Source organism: Brassica napus, chromosome C3 (genome assembly GCF_020379485.1).
Source record: "Brassica napus cultivar Da-Ae chromosome C3, Da-Ae, whole genome shotgun sequence".
Lineage (NCBI taxonomy): Eukaryota > Viridiplantae > Streptophyta > Magnoliopsida > Brassicales > Brassicaceae > Brassica > Brassica napus.
Window position 1 is genome coordinate 71,154,810 of NC_063446.1, and position 23,060 is coordinate 71,177,869.

At 31.0% G+C, this 23,060-nt stretch overlaps 3 protein-coding genes, 2 long non-coding RNA genes and 1 pseudogene across 5 annotated transcripts; 2 read left to right on the forward strand and 4 right to left on the reverse strand.

Moving 5' to 3' along the window:
* Window positions 1–5,295: 5,295 nt before the first annotated feature.
* Window positions 5,296–6,647, reverse strand: LOC125583507 (annotated as a pseudogene).
* A 490-nt stretch (window positions 6,648–7,137) lies between these two features.
* Window positions 7,138–8,616, forward strand: LOC125583508. The gene is made up of 2 exons (XR_007320534.1): window positions 7,138–7,481; window positions 7,569–8,616. It is a non-coding gene; the product is annotated as an uncharacterized LOC125583508 (long non-coding RNA).
* A 496-nt stretch (window positions 8,617–9,112) lies between these two features.
* Window positions 9,113–11,122, forward strand: LOC111210728. The gene is made up of 2 exons (XR_002661973.2): window positions 9,113–10,104; window positions 10,294–11,122. It is a non-coding gene; the product is annotated as an uncharacterized LOC111210728 (long non-coding RNA).
* A 1,476-nt stretch (window positions 11,123–12,598) lies between these two features.
* LOC111204784 (stress-response A/B barrel domain-containing protein UP3-like) lies at window positions 12,599–13,434 on the reverse strand. Its single transcript, XM_022700236.2, has one exon. It carries the CDS (start codon window positions 13,277–13,279, stop codon window positions 12,677–12,679), a length of 603 nt encoding a protein of 200 aa, XP_022555957.1. The 5' UTR covers window positions 13,280–13,434; the 3' UTR covers window positions 12,599–12,676.
* A 5,448-nt stretch (window positions 13,435–18,882) lies between these two features.
* BNAANNG22290D (cyclin-dependent protein kinase inhibitor SMR9) lies at window positions 18,883–19,809 on the reverse strand. The gene has a single exon (XM_013868170.3). The coding sequence runs from the start codon at window positions 19,554–19,556 to the stop codon at window positions 19,209–19,211; it is 348 nt and encodes a 115-aa protein (XP_013723624.2). The 5' UTR covers window positions 19,557–19,809; the 3' UTR covers window positions 18,883–19,208.
* A 1,051-nt stretch (window positions 19,810–20,860) lies between these two features.
* Window positions 20,861–22,127, reverse strand: LOC111204151 (LYR motif-containing protein 4B-like). Its single transcript, XM_048750525.1, has one exon. The coding sequence runs from the start codon at window positions 21,587–21,589 to the stop codon at window positions 21,326–21,328; it is 264 nt and encodes an 87-aa protein (XP_048606482.1). The 5' UTR covers window positions 21,590–22,127; the 3' UTR covers window positions 20,861–21,325.
* Window positions 22,128–23,060: the final 933 nt, after the last annotated feature.

Consider the following 23,060-nt stretch of genomic DNA (forward strand, 5'->3'; position numbering starts at 1 on the left):
GGGTAAAAAAATATGGAACCAAAGACAAAATAAGTTGACGACAATAAATGAGAAAGTGTGTGATATAAACGAGGATCATGAATCTACCTATATGTATGGGGATATAGAGAAATTATTAGCCAAAAACAAAATGAGGCAAACAAGTCTATATAAAGCTCGGAAGAAAAATGAAAAACAATTTGGACTAGAAGTCCAAGCATCTAAAATGTATATATTTCTTCAGATAATGAAATGAAAAATGACCTTGCAGCATGAAAAACAGCTTGTTACAAGGTTAGTGGAGAAATTTATATAGATGCAGTATATTTGATATGACTGGCATGACATAAAAGATTTAAGTTATATCACAACATTTTTATGTAATTCTAGAAGGATTGATGATATTGAAGTTATGTTCTCGACAACTGTATAAAACTCAAGAAACGTTATAGCAAGCTGTATATTAAGAAAACTTTTAGGAATGAGATTTTGTAAGAAAAAAGTGTTAAGATATCCCAAAAATTTAAACATATCTTGTTGAAAGAGATGTTTTTTCAAAACATTTTGTTAAGATCTTATATAAATAATTACTTTGGAGATGCTCATGGTAATTAAGCATATATGAGCTTATGTATCTTGTAATTTGTATTTGATTAAGTATAGTTTTAGCTACTAATATATTTGCAAGATATAGACCATCTCCTATTAATGGACATTATAACAGAGTCGAGAATATACATGTTCACTCTAAGGTGTGTTTTGATTTGGTATGGTCGGTTTTAAAGATACCACCCCAGACAAAGTACTTAAGTCCATCATTCTCTCCGTCAAAGAAATAAAGAGTTCTATATTACTAAATTCATATAATTAAAATCATAAATATTGATAATAACCAACAAAAATTCATATATTAATAAAAAAACATTTCCATGCGAAGAAAAAACTAAAAAAATAACAATCCGCGCGCAGCGCAGACAAACCATTAGTTTAATATTAAAATTCGATTAAAAATTTAGTAATATGTTAATGCATTTGTTACTATATCCTACACTCATTTGTAATATCAATAGTTTAATATTTATCAATCATATTTGGAATTATTCTATTTATTTACCATGACGTATAAGATAGTATTATTATAAACCTTAACATATTGAATATTGAGATTATTATACCCCCCCCCCCCCCACCCCCCCCCCCCCCCCACCCCCCCCCCCCCCCCCCCCCCCCCCCACACACACACACACACACTTTCAAAAAAATAATTTTCATTTTGATTTTGCCCTTACTCTTATATTCTCTACATGTCTCTAGGTTTGTCAGACGATCTGAAATCTCACCTTCATTTACTGTTCGTTGCAGAATGACTCATTGTTCGATGTATTCTATATGTTTAATTAATTGCGAAAGTTGCGGAAAAATATTTTTTTTTGTTGCTGAGAAACTAAGAGTCGCATTCATTCCAACTACCTTTCCTTTTTTGTTTTTCTTCATTTTCTCCTCATACTTTTTTTCTCTTAATTTTCACCGAGAGAATTTTACGATTTTATTAAGAATCGCAAATGGATCTCCCCAACCTGCTTAAGAGGATTTCCACATAGGAATATAGTCACTTGGGGAAAGAGTGAATTCATACCACAAGATTAAAAGGACCGAATCAATCATTGATGCCCTTGAGCCGGAAGAGTTAGAGTTTTTTTTGGGGACTTCATTTTCGGTAAGATCATTTGTATATACGACAACCCTTCATTCCCGGGTGATTTTTCTGTTTTTTTATTGTTAGGCTTCTGAAAGTTGTGAATAAAGTATGAGATATGGATAGTTTTTTTCTGGAAAACTTGTCCAATTTTCGCTTCGAGAGTTTGCAATAGTCATCGGGATAACCTCTACCATTTACATGTAGACTGTAAAATAATTTGTAAAGGGTACTTTCGGATTTGTTTTGATCTTATTGTGTTAAAATTGAGTGATTAGTCTTTTAGATAACCTTTCTTTTAACCTCTAACATTTACTCGTAATTCTTATGAAGAATAGTAGACGCTAATTTATGTTATGAGAACCATGTCATGAACTTTATGATATACAGCAAAATAATTTTGTAGCTTCTAACTTCACCAATCTCTTATCATTCCAGGTCCACGTAAAGTCGATATTTGATAACGAGAAAAAGTTTTTCGATCCTAGACACGGCGATCGGTGAGAGGACGAGGTAGATAATGATTGCTTGAGAATATGATTGGAATTGTCTTCAAAACATTATTTAAAAAAAAAACATTTAGCATTTCCTTTAAACTCAACCAATGCCATGGAGTCCTATATTATGGATTATTGTCAACTATAAGATTTTGTTGTCTCTATAACATTCTGTATTATTATCATTTAATATTATGTATTATTGTTAACTATAACATGTTGCCTTTAACACTATTTTTATTGTGTAACACCGAACATATGTATTGATTACAACACCGCGTAAATACTAATGTAATAGTTAACTAGTAAATTTTAACATAATTCTTAACATCTAATATTAAATGCTAACATTTTATTTGCAACAAAGGAGGACACATCTATTCATACAAGACATTAATTATTGGTGTTATTGTTTCTCAGCAAAAATAAAACAAATATCAAACTATTTGTTAGTGTTGAATTTAACAGGCTAAACCAAATCCACTAACGTAATGTATTATTCATAAAGTAAACATGACAACGTTACGACCACAAATTAGTTTCAGCTAACATAATGTGTACCTGCTAAATTATAAAGTTACACATTGTATAAGATATGCAACACTCGTCAACTACAAGGTTAACTGTTAATATATATTGGATATGTAATATGTTAATATATTAGTTGTTATATAATAGCTTATAATTTATGGTATATATCCCGATTTGATCTTCTATATTTTGTCTCTTTTTTCTTGTTCTACACATTGTCTTTTTACCAGTCCTAGCTCCACAGACTCTATGATTGTCCTCGCTATTTGTCAGGTCTACACATGGTTTGTATGCTAATATGTGGTTTGTTACAAATTACGTGGTTTGTTACCTGATACATAGATTGTTAGATGCTATATAGTTTGCTACAACGAATATATCCAACTAGTACGAAAATGACATAAGCTATGCTAAGACCATGACTAAGCCGGGGTTCTTAGAGTGGAGTTCTTATCGGAAGTTAAGAAACTGTTTCTTAACTGTTAACTAAAAAATATAAAGAACCGGTTCTTAAATAAAGACTTTAAGAACCGGTTCTTAACTTTTTTAGTTGAAAGTTAAGAAACAGTTTCTTAACTTTTGCTAAGAACCCGACTCTAAGAACCCCGGGTTAATCATGCTCTAAACCTAACAAAAATGTTACTAAACTAACTTAGTTATTATATTGTACCATATGTAAAAGTGTAATAAATTCTGATTGAGAAATGAGTTCTTACGTGTCGTGCTCCAATTGATTCTCACAAAAGTTAATTACATGAATATTCTTAATAAATTAATAAAATAACTAATTGCCATTACTAAAACAAATTATTTCCTTTCTTATTAATATAAAATTTAATTTTAATTATATTTTTAATTTTAATTTCAGTTTTTAAAAACCATATATATAATAAAAAAGGTAATATTATATAAATTTTGTATATAAAATAAATATTTTAATTTAAATTTCCGTAAACAACATTAGCAAAAATAAGAAAATATCTCTAAATTTTTAAAATATATAACTTTATATATATAATTTGTAAAACACTCTTAAAAGTAAAATAATTTAGATATTTTTAAAATAGTATTTCTAAATTTTCAAAATATATAAGTTTATAAATATAAAACATAATTTTCAAAACAAATATGAGGAAATAATTTAGATATTTGTTGTTTTGAATAATATTTTATTATGCTTATATATTTTTTCAGAAATGGTTAAAAAGGATAATTTTGAAAAACATAATTATCATCTAATATCATATTTCTCAAATCAAATGCCAAACTAAGAAAAATAAAATAAACTAATTATAAAATGTTTTACTTAACTTTTTACAGATATAAATTATAATCTTGTTCACAATTCTAAAAAATATTAACTAGTTAATAGAATTTAGTTATGGGGAAATTTCATGTTTAACACTTTTATGGTACCACTTTTCATCTTTACCACCACTAAAGGGTCATTTTCAAAAATACATTCTTCATTAAATGGTAAAAGACTCTTATACCCTTGTTCTATATATATATAATAAATCATTATTTAAATAAATAATAATAAAAAAAATATTAATTTTTTTTTATGTTTTCGAATTATACTTTTCAAGTTCGAACTTTTTTATAAAAAAAAAGTTTTTGCTTCGAAATTTTCTTTTTTATTTTTTTATCAAATTTTCTTTTTGAGAATTGAAAATTATGTTTGAAACTATTGTTTAAATTTTTTTTATATATTTTAAGTATTTATTAGAATCATATATTTCACATTCCAAAAATCTTACTCCACCTCTCAACCCTAAACCCTAAGTCTAGATTAGTTAACCTTAGGGGTATAAGTGTCTTTTACCGTTCATTAAAAATGAGGGTAAAAATGATTAGTGTATAAAAGAAAAATGGTACTATGAATGTGGTATTTGTGGCAATTTCTCTTTAGTTAGTTATATAAATACTTAGTAAATGAATTTTTAAAATATTATAGATTATGCTTAATAATGCAACTCCAACACTATATTTTGTTTCTCATATTTTCAAAACAACATATATCAAATTTTATCTATAAAATATGTTAAGATCTCGAAGGGGAAAAACCAAAATAAATGAAGCTAAAAAATAAAAATTCAATTTCCTTAATTAAAAAAAATTGAAAAAAATATATGGAGCTCAACATACCATTAATGAACCAATCTAAACTATTATACATGAAATCATATTTTTGATTAAGAAAAAATATAATGATACTTTATACAATATTATTTTTCATAATATAAACGAATTAAAATTTATAAATGACAATATAATGATAAATATTTATATCCATGCTTGAGAATATAATGATGATACCAAAAGAAAAAAATATAATGATATTTAATAAAATTTTATTTATTCAACATGAATATAAATGATAAATATTTTTTCTCGTTGGTCATGCATGGGAGAATCATGTAGTTACAAACATACAATAACAGTGTTCAAGTAATTGAAATCGAAGCATTTTACAGAAGCTACGAAGGAGGAGGAATTAAGAACTCAACAACAATGGTATCTTCCACATAACCACCAACCTTTCTCCTTCACCGACTCCTCGTGAGTCTCAACGTCTCTTTTTTTTTTTTTTTTTTTTTTTTGAATATTTGTAAAATTTATTCAAAGAAAACTAACTTTTGTACATTAAATTTAACTGGTTTGATCTAACTAATTTATAGAAATCATTTGATCAAAGTTTTGAAACAAATAAAGCCTACATCCTAGGCCAGCCAGCGTTGCAGTAGAGCTTTATAGTGCCGATGACCCGTTGCAGTGACCATTAAGCACCAGTTCCGGATCCCTCTGTCTATCATCTTGACCAAGGAGCCTGCGGCCATGGGTGTTGCTCCGTGACGTCTATCATTTCGTTCTCTCCAAATGGAGTGGAGGGTGATCTGAAAAGTGTAACGCAGCAAAACCCTGGATTGTTGATCCAATGTTGTGTCAACTATGAGTTGAGTAATGTCTCCCCAAGCCGTAGTAAACCGAGCGCCAAGAATTCCTCTAGTCAATGACGACCACACTGTCGTAGGGTAAGCGCAATCAAAGAAGATGTGCTCACGAGTTTCAATCTCCTGGTTGCAGAAGATGCATAAAGAACTTATTCTGGCAGGAGTGCAGTTTCAACTTCTCCAAGAACCTTAAAATACACAACCGAGATCCAATCAAGAAACCCTTTCCTCTGGCAGGAGTGAAGTTTTCTCCCACACTGATCCCATCAGTTCCTGAAGACTTCTCCTTAACCACTTCCATAATCTCCTTCTTCGCCTCTTCGGTGACGTTCTCTTTCTCCTTCAGCAACGTCACTTTCCCAACAGAACCTGCAGGAGGTTTAAGGTTTTAGGACTCCGGGGACTTGATCGGGGACCCAGTCAACGGTCATTCTGTCTTCCCAGACCGGCAAGTTTTCCTCGACAACGCGAAGGTGGTCGGGATGTGCGGCGTACGCCCTGAGATCTTCCTTGGATCTGTAGCGGCTGTGAAAGACATGAGTGAAGGCGGAGGTGGATTTGAGACGGTGGATTGGAGCGGCAGAGAGGTAAAAAACTTGGTTGATGGCGGCGAGGCTGTTGAGGCCGTTGACCATGGCGTTGATCTTGTCGGACTCAACGTCGTCTTTAACTTTGAAGGGGACGATGCGCTCGATGATTTGAGACATGGTAGCATAGTGAGTAGAAAAGAGAGAGAGAGAGATTTGAAACGTTAACGATTAAAACTAAGATTCAATATATACACAAAATTTATTGGGAATGAATAAACGAATCTAAAGGCAAGATAATCCAAGAGAAAACAAGTGTTCCACATGTGAAGATAAGATAAAGAATAACAAGATGATCTTCTAGACTATATCTGCAAAGTGATTTTGTCACACGTCCTTTCTGTACAATCAATTTCACAAAACAAATATGACATGACTATTAAAATTGATGATATGGCTTCCGAAAAATATGACATGGATAATTTCATTTAATATTGATTTATATTTTTAGCAAACTTATTAGAATATGATAATAATTCATATATTACATTTAATATTGATATTTCCTTCTGATAAACTTTTTTTAAATATGGTAATAGATCATACATCATCTATAAAATAAATATATTCATATATAACATTTCAAAATTTGAAATATTATTATTTTTGTACAATTATACAATTTGTATTACTAAAACTTTCAAAAATTTCTACAATTTTTTAAAAATTTAAATATCTAATCGTAAGATCATTAGTTTTTTATATACCTACAAATTTTATAAATATTGTTTAGGCTAATTTTTTTATAGTTATACAATTTTATATCATTTTTATTAGTTTTATACAAATTGATTTAATATATATCAAATATATATTAAATATTAGTAAGAAAATAGTAAATCTATAATATTTAATAAAATTTATTTCTAAATATAAGTTAGATACAAAAAATTTCATGTGCAGGAAAACACCTAGTTCAATATATATACACAAAATTGATTGGAAATGAATAAAAAAATCTAAAGGAAAGATAATCCTTCTCTGGAAAAAAGACAAGACAATCCAAGAGGAAACGAGTGTTCCATAAAATTGAAGAACATTAAATCCGCATTCTCAACAACAACAACAACAAAAAAACTAAATATTCTAACTAAAATAACAAAATTAATAAAAAAATATTGTGGATAATAAGACTCACACTAGAAATTTGGTAGTGTTTGTATTTGTAAATTCTTTTTAAAAAAAATATTTGTGGAGACAAAAAACCTTACAACACAGAGATGTCGAAGATCTCAGAGTTTGTTTCAAATCTCTAATATCTTTTTTTTTTTTGAGTACAAATATTAAATTTCATACCGATTTTCTGTTTTTTACAATGTTGCAGAAACAACTTATTACACCACTAAAAGGAAAAGAGAGGAGAGAAGGAGACAACAGACAACAAACAACAACAATGAGCGATTAACTATAAGAATCAGTGAACGAAAAGACAAAAGTACAACTCTAGGAGAGAATGAGCATCAGTCGGGGAAGGAGAATGAGAGAGCATCCTGTCACGAAGCCCCCGGTCCACTTGCTTGAAGAAAGGCCCCGCTGGTAAGGAGACATCCCTGAAAATCTGAGCATTGCGCTCACGCCAAAGGCTATATATCACAGCCTGGAGAATCAACTTCATAATGGGTCTAACCTGAGATGGTAACTGTCCCTGATATTGCGAGATCATGTTGACCGCAGCTGGAAGGTCCAAAGGAGGAGCAGAGATAAACCTTCCACAGTAACGGATCCAAATATCAACGGCGTAAGGACAGCCAAAGAAGAGATGGTTGCGTGACTAGATGCCATTAGCGCATAAGACACAGTTTCCAGGGACAAAGAGACCCCAAAAAATCAAGCGATCCCTAGTTGGGAGCCTGCCAAGCACACACATCCACGCAATGAAAGAGCAACGCAGAACTTCTTCCTTGAATTAAATTACATCATACCATACTACCTCAGGTGATGAAATTCTCAATATATCCTAAGTTATTTGAGACAAATTTATTAGCAAACCCACCAGATTGAATTCGCCACAGGTAGGTATCGGCCACCTTTTCAACCGATGGAACTGCACTAGAAGATAAAACAATTTGTAGGGTGGCTGCATCCTCAGACCTTGCTGGAGGTAGGAACCATTCACCATTCCGGACAGCATCAGAGACCGAGGCAGAATCATGAACCTGCAGCTGCCTAGAACCTGATGAGAATAGCAGATATAGCAGACCAAGTCTGTCCAAGACCGAGGCATATTTTTTAACGGTTGACTAATTTAATCTTCAACTTTTTGTATTTAATGGCTAGTTGGAAAATAAATTTGTCCCCATAATACTTGAGTATTAAATATGCCGATTGCAAACATTTGAGAAATAAAAAATAATAATTTTTTCGTTATGATCTATATAAGTTTTTAAGTCAAGGAACGCGGCATATGAAAATGTGACATAAGGCACAAACCTGTTCTCTAGGCAATAATCATACCAAAATGAGGCTATCTGCCCATCACCAACAGCACAACGCAGAAACTGAGGAAATATGTTTTTAAGCTGCAACATATATACCTGTGATCGTCCCAGAAAGACGCTGAGAATCCCTAACCAGCTAAAAGTTTTTTCGCTTGTTCCCACACAAATGTCACAACCTCTTAGAATATTCATAGGCTTGCGTCACTTCAATCCTAGAATCGAAAGACCAAAAAAATATACAGTAATAAGACAAACAAACAGTTAGAAAAGATCATATAAACTCACCTGAAGAACATTAACAAACTATGCTTGAGCCTTCTCGTTCAGAGCTACTAGGAAAGAACCACTTCTTAAAGTTGATCTTAATAATCAAAAGAGGCAATCCTACTATACATTAATTGAAAAGTCACTTTAGTGATTTTTGCTTACGTGTTGATCATAGGTAAACTCTTACAAAATTGTTATAATTTGATTGGTCGATGATTTTTAATTTTTATTTATTTTAATTAGATCTAAAAAGAAAAGGTAAGTCTATAACCAATTAATGTCACTTACCAAATTAAATACATAAGATTACAAATAATGATTTATGGTAACTAATTGTTGAAATTATAGAAAGAGAAATTAATTGATCATTTTTATATTTAAAAATACATAAAATAATAAACGACAAACCGTTTATATAAATCAATATAATAATTTTATATTATTATTTAAAAGCACTATATTTTATATAAATTATCATAATGACTATTAATATCTTCTAAAGTTCATATTATATGCTTTATAAATCATCTATAAAAACATTTATCAAATTATTTATCTTGGCTTATTATATATTTTAAATTGTTATATGAGTTTGTAAATCATCTATAAGAGCTTAAAATCAAAGCTATATATCCTACTATATTAATTGAAAAGTCATTTAAGAGATTTTTGGTTATGTGTCGATCATTTCTGAAATCTAAAAAAATTGTTATAAATTGATTTACGTAATATTACAAATAATTATTTATGGTAACTAATTGTTGAAACTATAAAAAGAGTAATAATGTTTGATCAATTTTTATATATTTATAAACTACAAAAAATAGTAAACAAAAAGGTTTATTAAAGTCGATATAATGATTTTATATTCTTATATAAAACCTTATATTTGTATAGGGGTGTCAAAATGGGTCGAAATTAATGGTTTTATCCAAACCAACCTATGGAATGGATCCTAATGGATCAAAATTTGGATGGTAATGGATTAATGGTTTTGATGGGTTAGTGGATTTAATTAGTTTGGATTAAAATGGTTTGGGTTTTGATGGGTCAGTGGATTATCCAATCCAACCCATTTTTTCACATTATGTCATTCTCTTATTTTTCGTCTGCGACACAATCGATTGACTATTAACACATGTTTGGGTCAATTCGGTAAGTCTCTAATCACAAAATAGTCCCATGTGATTTTGACTGTCAACAGAGTTTTCGATCTGGGTTTGGCACAATCTGTTCTGAAAATTTGATGAATTTAGGTTCTGAGTTGTGGGTTTGGGTTTCTGAATCTGTTGATGATTTTGAGTTCTGGGTTTGGTTCTGAGTTATTTTCGATTTGGTTTATAGGGCGCTTAAAGAACAGAGTCGAGTACAGCTCAAGACCCGTGCCTCCAAACCTGATTGCAGCAGAGAAAGAAGAACCTTACAAGGAAAATGACAAAAGCTAGATTGAACCTGAAAAGTTTGATGTTTGATTTTGCTAACAGGAGGAGAGCTTACCACACTTGAGATACGAGATTCTCTCATTTCTTCCCTCGAACAACTTCATGAAGAACATGGTGATCTTCTCTCTGACCTCGCTGTCAGCTTCCCTGATCCACCGCCACCACCTGCTGAAGATAGACCAGTTTCTTCACCTCCACCTCGTGGTCTCACATATTCCGCTGCAGATGTTCGGTACAGTTAAATCTCCGACGCAGCCACGGGCCACCATGCTAGGAACCGCCATTTCTCTGCCTCATCATATCCCTATACCTCATTCTCGACACTTCTCCTCTCACTGTCTTTCCCTTGGACTCGTAAGCTCACAATCCCATGATTCAGAAAGCAGAGCTGAGAGTGATAACGATGAAGCTGTCTCCGGAGATGATCTTGAAGCAGGAGATAAACCTCTAAGGAAGAAGAAACGTTACTAGCATCACACTGCTAAACAAATTCAAGACCTCGAATCGTAATACTCTTTCTTCTTAATAATCGTAATACTTTTTCTTCTTAACCACACAAAAGCTCCTCTTTTTGTTCCATCATTACACGATTTGAATCTTTATTACACGATAAATCACTTTAATTTCAAACGATAGATTTTTCTTTTGGGTCTTTGTGATTGATTGAAATCACTTCAATTCGGCTAATTTTACATTCATGTTGCATAATTAAGTTTCTGAGTTTCATACCATCATATTCAGAAAATGTGAGCAAAATACGTTTAAAATTATTGGAGTATTTTTATGGGTCAACCCATTAAAACCATTAACCCACTAATTTTTATGAGTTATGGTATTATCCAATCCATTTGCTTAATGGGTTGGGTTAAGTCATGATCCAAAAAGAACTCAATCCATATGGATATGGTTTGGTTTGGGTTGGTTTACCCATTTTGACACTCGTATAATTGTATATGGCCTTATATTTGTATATAAAGAATTATAATAACTATTAATATCTAATAAAATTCATACATACTTTATAAATCATTTATAAAAATTATAAATACATTTATAAAATTATTTATCTTGGCTTATCATATGTTTTAAATTATGATAAGAGGTTTTAATTTATTTATAAAAGTTTATAAATTAAGTTATAAAATTTATTTTTAAATTTATTTTATATTAAATGATAAATCACTTAATTTTTTTTTTTTAGGTGTTGATCATATGTAGAGTTTGAGAAAAAAATATTATAATTCATTTGTTAATGGATTTTCAATTTTATTTATTTTATGAGTACGAAAATTAGTTCTAGAATTAGTTATTTGCACAAAATAATTTATGGTAATTAAATATGTGATTTATATAATATATATAATATATATAATACTTCATATAATCATTTTTAGCAATCAAGTATTTCTAAACTATATAAAATATTTCAAAAGTTTCAGTGTTATATACCTTCAAAACTTAAATAATTTTATTAAAAACTGAATCATGAATATTTATCAAAAAAATATTTAAAATAGTCATATTTATATTTTTTAACAACTATTCTTAGAAAAAATATTTAACAAAAACACATAATGATGAAAACATATTTTAATTCGAAATATTATAATAAATATATTGTTACAAAACATTCAAACCCGCGAAACCGCGGGCATCCACCTAGTACAAGGTAAGTAGGTAAGCAAAGGTAAGGTTGCTATAACTTTGATATACTTGCAACACATAACACAACTTTGGTTAGCCAGAAAAAAATACCGCTCCTAAAACATTTTGAGTCCAATACAAAACTAAAAATAGAGGTCCTAAATGATAACTAAAATATTAAATTGTTAAAAGTTAAAATAAAAATTTACAATATCTTCAAGACTAATAAAAGTTTATCAATCTTAAAAATTATCATTTTTAATCTTTTTATATAATATAAGAAAATAATATTTAAAATTGTATTATGTTACATGTTTGATCAGGATTGTTCTTATATTTGTTAGAAAAAAGAGTATAGATTGTTAGTTTTATGTTGTACAAAATTGTAGGCTCCATACCGATGTTTCTTCTGTATGTAGTCAAGACCGGACCTGTCCAGAAACTGAAAGAAACAAAAAAAAACTCAAGCATCTTTTAGGGTCTGTAATCCACAATAATACACATTGTGGAACTTTTATGATCATCAGTTGTATTTTGCCATTTAGGTCGAACAATTTTCTGAAAAGAAAAAAAAACATTCTTGAATTACAAATATACAATGACAGTCTTCAAGCAATTAAAATCTGAACATTTTACAGAAGCTACGGAGGAGGAACCAAGAACTCAACAACAATGGTATCTTCCACATAACCACCAACCTTCTCCTTCACCAACTCCCCGTGAGTCTCAACTTCGCCAAGATCCTTAAAATACACAACCGATCCAATCGAGAAACCCTTTGCTCTCGCCGGAGAGAAGTTTTCTCCCACACTGATCTCACGATACTCCTCCTTAACCACTTCCATAATCTCCTTCTTGGTCTCGTCGGTGACGTTCTCTTTCAACTTCAGCAACGCGACTTTCGCAACAGAACCTCCAGGAGGTTTTAGGACTCGAGGGACATGATCGGCGATCCAGTCAACGGACATGATGTCTTCCCATATCGGCATAGTTGCCTGTACGACGCGAAGGTGGTCGGGATGTGCGACGTACGCGCTGAGTTCTTCTTTGGATCTGTACCGGCTGTGGAGGACGTGAGTGAAGGTGGAGGCGGATCTGAGGCGGTGGATTGGAGCGGCTGAGATGTAAAGAACTTGGCCGATGGTGGCGAGGCTGTTGAGGTCGTTGACCATGGCGTCGATCTTGTCGGAGTCAACGTCGTCTTTGACTTTGAAAAGGACGACGTGCTCGATGATCTGAGACATGGCAGCGTAGTGAGGAGAAAGGTTGACGGAGATTAAAATGTTTTAAGAGATGAAGATAGCGATTATATGAAGAAAACAAAATTGATTGGAAATGAATAAAAGAATCTTTAGTGATCAAGATAGTCCAAAAAGGAAACAAGTGCTCCACAAAATTAAAGAATCGGAAAAGCTTTTCCTGTTTAAATCGTTACTATAAAATATATTAATTATAAAAAATCTTCTAAACAAGATTATCCAATTATTGAAAGAAGATGATGTCTAACAAAATAATCCAAAATTTTAAATAACTAAAAATAAAATTGTAGAAAATATAAAAAGTATTTTATGTGTATGTTTTTATTTTACAATTTACAGAAAAAAACATATTAGTCATAAATGCTTCTAAAACTTTTTTTTGGAGGCTATTCTTCTAAAAATTTAACAAAATATTTTTAAGAATACAGTTTTATGCACCTAAAACCCACAAATCTAGGCACACCATATATAAGTTTTCATTATACTATCAAATATCAAACATTTTAATTAGGTCATGGTTGAAATAAATGATGGACAAAACTTTCTTAAATACTAAATATGAATTATTTTATCTACACACTAAGGGGGTGTATTCAATTTAACATTTGATGTGATTTAATTTTTAATAGGGTTTTAGATGATTTTAATAAGTTGAAGAGATTTAATTGATTTTTGTTAATCTACTCTAGAATATCACCTAAAACTATGGGATTTGGGTTTTAATTTTTTTAACTAAGAAATCCTACCCAAACACCCTAAAATCACCTGAAAACTTTAAGGGGGATGTATTCAATTTAACATTTGATGTGATTTGATTTTTAATAGGGTTTTAAATGATTTCAATAAGTTGCAGAGATTTAAGTGATTTTTGTTAAACTACTCAAGAATATCACCTAAAATTATGGGATTTGAGTTTTAATTTTTTTAACTAAGAAATCCTACCCAAACACCCTAAAATCACCTGAAAACTTTAAAACTCCACAACTTAAAATATTTTCAATAACAGTGGATTTCAGAGTATTTTAAGAAATGTCAAATTCAATAACAGTGGATTTTAAATGAGTTTTTAAAATTCATGTTTCAATAACAATGGATTTGTCATTTAAATACAAATCACCTGAAACTCTCGGTTGAATACATCCCCCTAAAGCAAAATATTTTACAAATCCAAATTTATCTACGGTTAACGAATATAAAGAATAACTAGATTTCGATCTGCGCGCCTATGCATATGTATTTTTCACAATATGTTACTATTTATTTTTCATTTCATTATTTAGGATTGGAAAAAAAAACAAATCTGAAGAATCTAACCGATTCCGATCCAAAAAAATAGTATCAGATCCGTACCGGAATTGATCAAATATCTGAATTATTCAAAATTTTGCTATTTAGAGAACTGAAATCTAATCCGATCCAAACCAAAATATTTCGGGTATCCAAATGTATATGAAATAGATTTATATACTTATATATATTAATTATTTTTAGATTTAATGTATATAAAAACATCCAGAATATATATGATACTTTTAAATTGGTTTAAATACTTGAAAATATATACAAATAGTCAAAAGTAAATATCTAAAATAGTTAAAATATATTCAAAACACCAAAAACTTTTAAAAGAATTATTGATTCTCTATCCAAATATTTAAACCAAACAAATTTTTATGTTAAGTTTAGGTACTGTTACATATGTTATTCAAATTTATATAAAATATATTATTTTGTTTATAGATTTTGAGAAATTTAAACTATATAGTGAATTTTAAAATTTAAAAAATAATTTAAATAGGTTATTTCAATCCAAACAAAACCCGCAAAGATCCGACCATGAACCAAATTTTAGAAATATCCGAATGTTGAAATCTTTGATCTCGAAAACCTCAAACCCAAAGAGACCCGAACTGAACCTGAATGGGTATCCGCCCACCCCTAGTCACTATTATATATCATATATGTGTCATCATATAATTAGTCTTATTTTATATGTACCATCATATAAATAATAATATAATTAATAGTATTTTATATGTACCATCATATAAATAATTATATTATATTTTTAAATTTTAGTGTGAAATATAAAACCAATAATTTAAGTTTATGTTTCAAATTGGGCTTTGTATTGAAAACATTTTTATAATTTTTATTGGAAAATATTTTAGTAAAATTCAATTTTGAATATATGTATATTTTTGAATGAAATTTTGATATAAATTAATTTTAAATTATTATTTTGATTTAAAATACGCATATCAAGTAACATAAGCCCATTACTTTGTAATATAATATAATGAACTTCCAATTTTTCTTAATAACATAAGCTAAATTTTAATTTTACATTTTTTTCTTAATATACTGCTATACATGCATGTTTTCAAATAACATTATATATTTTTTTATTGCTATCATTGTTTTCAAACAATTCCTAAAGATACTTCTATTTTAATAAGATAGATGTTTGAAATTGAGTTTTGTATTGTATTTTTCTTATATATATATTGAAAATATTTTTTAAAATTTTTATTCGAAAATATTTTAGTAAATTTATATTTTGAATATATGTATATTTTTGAATGAAATTTTGATATAAATTAATTTTAAATTATTATTTTGATTTGAAATATGTATATCGAGTAACATATAAGCTCATATTACTTTGTAATATAATATAATGGACTTCCAATTTTTCTTAATAACATGAGTCTATTACATTTTTTTCTTAATATACTGCTAAACATGTTTCCAAACAACATTATATTTTTTTTTTACTATCGTTGTTTCCAAACAATTCCTAAAGATACTTCTACTTTAATAAGATAGATATGTATATCAAGTAACATAAGCCTATTACTTTGTAATATAATATAATGGACTTCTAATTTTTTTTAATAATATTACGTATAAATGTTTCCAAATAACATTATTTTTTTCGTTGCTATCATTGTTTCTAAAGAATTAAAGGTATTTCTAAAAATAGATTATATCAAACTATAATGGGCCTTGACAGTTATATCCTCCGTACCTTATTACAGCCCATTAGACGAACCTACAACGTCTGTGTGTTTGTTTGTGGGGGAGATGAAACCTAGGATTCCTATAAAGTTTTTTTTTTCTTGAACATTTTCTAGGATTCCTATAAAGTTAAATCAGCTTTGACATAAACGTACGATTTTATCTTTGATTAGATCGATTATCTTAGCAAGTTGTATTTAAAATATTTGATGCTATGCTTTAACGAATTTTGTGAATTTAAATACAATTAATATTGGGATGACATTTAACTCATTAATTAAAATTTAATAATACAAAGACAAAAAGAGAAAACCAAAAGAAATTGATGGACTCAAATCAAATCCTCATTCCAAGGTGATTTGGACCTTTACCTACTAATTATGTTTTTGTTTGTACGTACGTGTCTGATAACGTCACACGTGTACATACATATAAACTGTACGAATACATATCATCACCTCCTATACGGCTATACGTATATTCACTTCAACTACATATGACGTAAAAAGGGGCTAAAAACTAAAGCCCCAGATCAAAAAGGGGTTAAAAACTAATTAATCATAAACTCATAATTTCTGATAAAATTTGAGTTAATAAACTTTTTTTTTTTTTTAATAAAATATATTTTATTCATTTCTTCACCGAAGGGCATCGGAACAGAACAATACAGCCGGTACACCGGAGAAACTTCAATCCTAGATTACGGGTGATTTAAGCTAGGCTAAAAATTACAGGTTTAAACAGAGAAGATATAAGGTTGTGGGGAAGAAGACTGAAGAAGCACGCTCCCTCCTCCGTTAGACACCGCAGACACCAGATCCAGTTTCCAGAGACTTCTCACGGCAGAAGTGTCGGAGGCCCGCCAGATCCATCGCCAGTTACCATCAACGGAACCACCCACGGAATGTCCCGCGGCCACAAAGCATCGACTTCAAAATGAGACCAACTCCAAAACCCTAACCGCCGTTAGCCGCAACAGCTTCACCGCCTCACATGTCCGAGAGATTGTGTGTACCTCCACTCTTTGCGGCGGAGAAAGGAAGAAGACGCGCCGGCGAGTTTCAAGACATAAGGGAACCGCCATCCCGGATGTGAGATCCACCGACACCGACGAACAACCCTTTCAATCGGAGCTTAACCCCAGCCCCAATGACTGACAAGCGGGTTCCGGCTGTGTCACCGTCGTCCTCTAACGGCGCACACCAACCTCACACCGACGAGTCACCAGAGCGGGATTTCTAGGGGCCACCGCTTCAGAAAACCCTCCCGAGTCACAACAAAGAGAGAGGGTCACCTCCTAGTAGCACTGGGTCTTGCCTATCCCGTCTCGTCGAGCAGTTTCCGGAGAGGGAGAGCCACTACGAATACCAACATCGCCGCCGGAGCACCGTAGTGTCTCCACCCTTTACAATCGGTGTTTGGGTTTTTAAGAGAACGAGGAGAGAAGCGGGTGTGTTTCAATGCCTCTCAAAGGCTTTCGAAATGAGTTAATAAACTTCATTAAAAGAGTAAGGATTTGCCAAATGCATGGCCAAAAGATAACAGGTTTTCCTATAAATGTTAGTTTTATTACGTTATATTAGAGTTATCACTGTAAATGATACAACCCAAAAATAACTATGTAAGTTCAAAAATATAATTTCTTTTCTAGTCAAAGCTTTTCTAAATAACGTTGTACATCCTAACGTGGCATCGTATTCTAAAGTTACCCCTTTAGTGACGTAGGAACGAATAAATAGTGCACGGATGGGCGTGAGTTTATAATTTCAATCATATGATGCGTGCGTCCTTATGCTAAACTAGTGAAGTTTGAATATATTATAGCAAAATATATTTTAATTCAAAAATATTATAACAATAAATCGAAAGAAATAAAATGATGAGAAAATTAATTGTAAAATTAATTATAGCTAGCCGTTTGATGTTAAAAAAATTATTTATAGCTATTATGTGGGCTTCATACCTACTCTATTTATCGATATAATTCTATACAATTCTTCATAACTCGTAATTTTTAATTTTTTTTTTCTTAAAAGGAAGTGAGAGGAAAAGAGAGAAAATGATGAAAAATGCCGCACCAGTCATTTCATTGGATTCCCTTCAAAGATGGTATCATCTATTCCAACATTTTGTACATGTCTTAACATATTCTTTATCGTCTTTTTCACTAACTGAATTAAACCTTTTAAAATTTGCAGTATACATTAATAAAGCAATTTCTTTAACTTTCATATAGATCTACACAGTACTTATTTCAAATTTTATTAACTTTAAATCCAATAATGGAATCGTTCTTGTAAAAGTTTCGATTATATCCAATAATCAAAACTTTTGTATACGTATTTTGCATCCACTCCTTTCCTAACGAACTTATTAAAGATTTAAATTTGAGCTATCACTCTGATAAAAACAGTATCAAGTCAGGACTTTTTCAAATACCCAATAGAAAATATATAGATATCAAGGACGTTGTCGAAGAGCTAACGAATAAAATTGATACCTAGCTAAAGCCAGTAAAGTATGTAATGTAAAACATCAACCCAGCTCGTCATTAACTCAAACCAAAATACAAACAAAACTGCAAAGCTAACGATCCCGACATGTTAGCAAGCATCATTCCATTACAGCAAACATAATTTGAAAGTTACAAAATAACTAATTAAAAATAGATAGGGTGTTCGATTAATTATCAGAACCTACCACAAATTCAAAATTATCAGAACCTAGAAAATACCAAAGAGAGAGCGAAAAAAGCAAGTCAAAAAGAAAAGAAGCAAAACATCACACTACACTTCATATAATATACCTTCAATTATTGTATTTGAACCAAACCATAAGCTTGAGATTGATCATACCATGAGAACATCCACAAAGCCCTAACTATAAACTTAACTTATTTTTTGATTTGTTGACCATGTGCGAAAAGAAAGAAAAGCTCTACATCTGGAGGAGCAAAGAAAGAGATTTGTCTCCTACTCAAAGCAAAGTTCTGCGTCACCTTTTGCTTCTTTGGCGCCGGCGGACACGTCAGCATCTCCGGTATTCGTGACTTCTTAGATATCGGAGTACAACATCCACTGGCTGGAATCGTCGACGTTGACGTAGCGGTTGACGATATTGAAGTGGATAATGACGTTGAAGTGACGTCACTACTGGTACTACATGGAGGAGATGGGTTCTTGATTCCTTTTCTTCTTCTTGTAGTTGTTCTTCTTATTGGTTTCTTTCCTTTTGATGCCATTTTAAGACCAAACTAAGAGAGAAGATACGATAGAGAGAAAAGAAAGTCTGTGAAACTATTGTATCTGAGGAGCATATATATGTATTATAAACATTATTGGAAGTTTTACTTTAAAGCTCTTAATTTTGACTGGAAAAAGTTTCTACCAGGAGAGAAGATAAAGCCAAGAAAAAAGAGATTGATAAGAATTTGGAAACTAAAGAAAAAGGGTTTCTTTTTGGTAGAGGATATCAATGCATGTAATAAGTCACTGTGAGGTGTGAAATGGGTACGCTTTGTTTTACTTAAATATTCATAAAATAAAACAAGAGCAAAATAATGGTAGTATTTTAGGATTATCTCAATTCATGGCATTATATCAAAACTTGTAGTTTATCACCATGTAATTTTACATGATTTATCTCTTCATGCATGTTATAAATTTATCAATGGTTTAAAGTAAATCTCGGTTCATAATTAACAATAAAATCCTAATTGATTAAAATCATTTGTAGATCATATATGTGAATGAATGTGTTTGTTGAAAAATATTAGCTACTTTAGTGGGATGTTTAAAAACAAATGTATAGTTTTTTTATGTCCCATAATAAAGTAAAAGAAATAAATAGATAAAATCAGTTATCGAAGAAGAAAACCTTTTCCCGAAAAGAGAATATCATAGTACCGAAGAAATTATTTAATTGTGTTGTTTCAAATGCATTTTTAGATTCGCGGTTAAAGACAACACATAATAATTCATATTTTATTTGCAATTTTTTGTAAGCTATGTACATTCAAATGCATGTGAACGTAATTATGCAATACATATACACGTTAGTTCATTCTTACTATTATACATAGATATTCTGTCACACGCATATACTATTTACAAAAACAAATTCAATTATACACAGATTAAAACATTTAAACATAAGTGTATTGTTAAACTAAAAATAAGACAATAGTCTCCCATTTGATGATGAAGATAATTGTCTTAAAACACTATTTGGAGGTATTACAGCATCTCCAACGGCGTGGTGTTATCACCACTATAGTCCTTATGATTATTAAACTAATATTTTTTATTTAGAATAGTTTAGGACTCTAATCAAAATAGTATCTCCAAAAGTGTTCTTCAATTTAGAGTCCTTAGCAATAAAAATTATTAAATTTAAAAACATGTAAAATTTAAAATTTTATTTATTACATGATTAAATATTAAGATACAATAATTGTTAATCTTCATCACCAAATTTGTTCCAAATGTTTTCAATTAAATCATTTTTCAATCGTTCATGAGTTATATATGTTCATTACATACTCTCTTTTGTTTTGATCTTCTGTGATCTTGTTACTTAAAACTCAAAACGGTTCTTATTATGGAAAACCAACACAAGCAACAATATTGATGTTGTTCTTTACATAATATTCTTCTCCCAAAAATTCTGACAAGAGATCAATAATGTATTTGAATCCAGAAATTTATAACCTAACAGCATCAGTGTTAAAGATAGACATAAACTACAGAAAATCTGGGAACATTTCAATGCAAACAACTGCAGAACTGTGTTAGATTTTATTATTAAGAACAATCATCAAAAAAGACTTTTTATCTCTTCGCTCTAATACAAGATTATTCTCTTCACTTAATAAAGGTCTGATGCCACAAAGATTACATGAGAATCACACAAAGCAAATGTCTCATAGTTGGGAAAGAACTAAGAAACATGACCAATAACAATAACAAATAGCTTTGGGAGTGTATTAAAAGTGACAAACATACATATCCACTACTGAAGCTTGAGTTCCATGATGTTCTTGGTCTTGGGAGGATATGCCAAGTAAACCTTCACCAACCTCTCTACAACCTCCAGTTGCTTCTTACCTTCAACATAAGCATCCACCACCTTAGAATGATCAGTGAGATTCTTGTTCATGCGGAACCCATCCAAGGTCCTTCGCTTAGCGTACTCCCTGATGTTGTAGTCAGGGTACTGACGCCCTGCCCGAAGCAGGAAACGACAGAGGCTGATGACTTGACCTTTATCTACCATCGCAGGGAATGGAAACTAACACCTTTATAGTACAAACACATTAAAATGAATACAGAAAAGTGATTAGCAGTGCCAAAAACAAAAGAGAATGAGTCAAGATAAGGGCTAAAGACACAAACTTTGAGAACTGTCGAGAAGATTTTATAGACAGTGCAATTTGATTTAAGGAAAAAAAAACCAAATTTCTCCAGGAAACCAAACATTAAACACAAGCTTCATTGAAAACTATGCTAAAGAAGAAGTAGAAAACCAAAACGTTTAAACAAACCGATTAAATTGACTCTAAAACAACCACATATTAAAGGGAATGCAACAAGATGATTCATAGACAGTGTGGATTTGTATAAAAGCAAAAAAGAACCAAACTTTCTCTCCAGAAAATCAAACTAGTGAGGATATTCACTTATTAGCATTCAATATCTAACATTAGCAAACAAAAGCTTCATTGAAAAATATGCTAAAGAAGCAATAAAAAAAACTTTTAAAACAAAACCGATTAAATTGTATCTAAAACAACCTCCTTAGACAATCAAAAGAAGAAACTCAACAGCAGACATACAACTAAAGTCCAAAACTCTACGAAACTTTATAGAATTGCAGATACAAACAAGAACATCTAATTCACAGAAGAGGATCCAATCAAATTCTTACCAACTATTATACCAAATAAGAATAGAATTTGAGGAAACGAAACTTCAAGTTCGTATAAACGAACAATTTGTTTTTCTCCTTTGTCGGATTTGTCGCCAAGAGAAATCAACAAGAGCACAATCGCCTTTCTCGCCGAGAGGAAATCTTTTTTTCTCACCTTCGTCGCCTTTCTCGCCAAGAGAAATCAAGAACTGCACAATCGCCTCTTTGTGGCCGAGAGCACATTTTTTTTTCTCGTGTTGAATCGAAATGAAATGTTTTTCTCTCCAAACGAAACACAATACTCTCCCCACCCAATGCCAAGCCTCCACATCTATAAGGATTTAGTCCTTAAAATCCTTATTTACGGACCAATCCTTAAGTAACTAAGTGTTTATATTGTTATTATATTGCTAATAACCTAGGATTAAGAGCTAAGGATTCTTCTTCATCCCCTGTTGCGGGTGCTCTTAGGTGCAGTATATAATTTTGCTTATTTATCTATTTAGCCTTATGATTTGTTTAAAAGAAAAAGAAATTCCATAATGCAGGCAGAATAAAAAGAAAACTGAAGAAAAACTTCCATGTAATATAAAAATAATTCACGTCGGGTGACATATTTTTTTTTTTGATAAACCCTATCGGCTGATCCGGTCGGTTTCGGGAGAAACGCACTTAGTGCTACATAGTGGACTAGTCTGAAAGCGTACCACACTGTCTCACCCGAGTTTAAAATACCTTCCGACTAATGCCAGGGGATGAACCAATCATCTGTTATGGTCCACCATGTAAACCATTTGGGCCGAAGCCCAAGCCCAGACCGACCAAGTAGGTCGGATGA

Bases quoted from the DNA above. Each gene is read 5' to 3' on its own strand.
- LOC111204784 (XM_022700236.2), bottom strand. From the start codon at position 13,279: ATGTCTCAGATCATCGAGCACGTCGTCCTTTTCAAAGTCAAAGACGAC.
- BNAANNG22290D (XM_013868170.3), bottom strand. From the start codon at position 19,556: ATGGCATCAAAAGGAAAGAAACCAATAAGAAGAACAACTACAAGAAGA.
- LOC111204151 (XM_048750525.1), bottom strand. From the start codon at position 21,589: ATGGTAGATAAAGGTCAAGTCATCAGCCTCTGTCGTTTCCTGCTTCGG.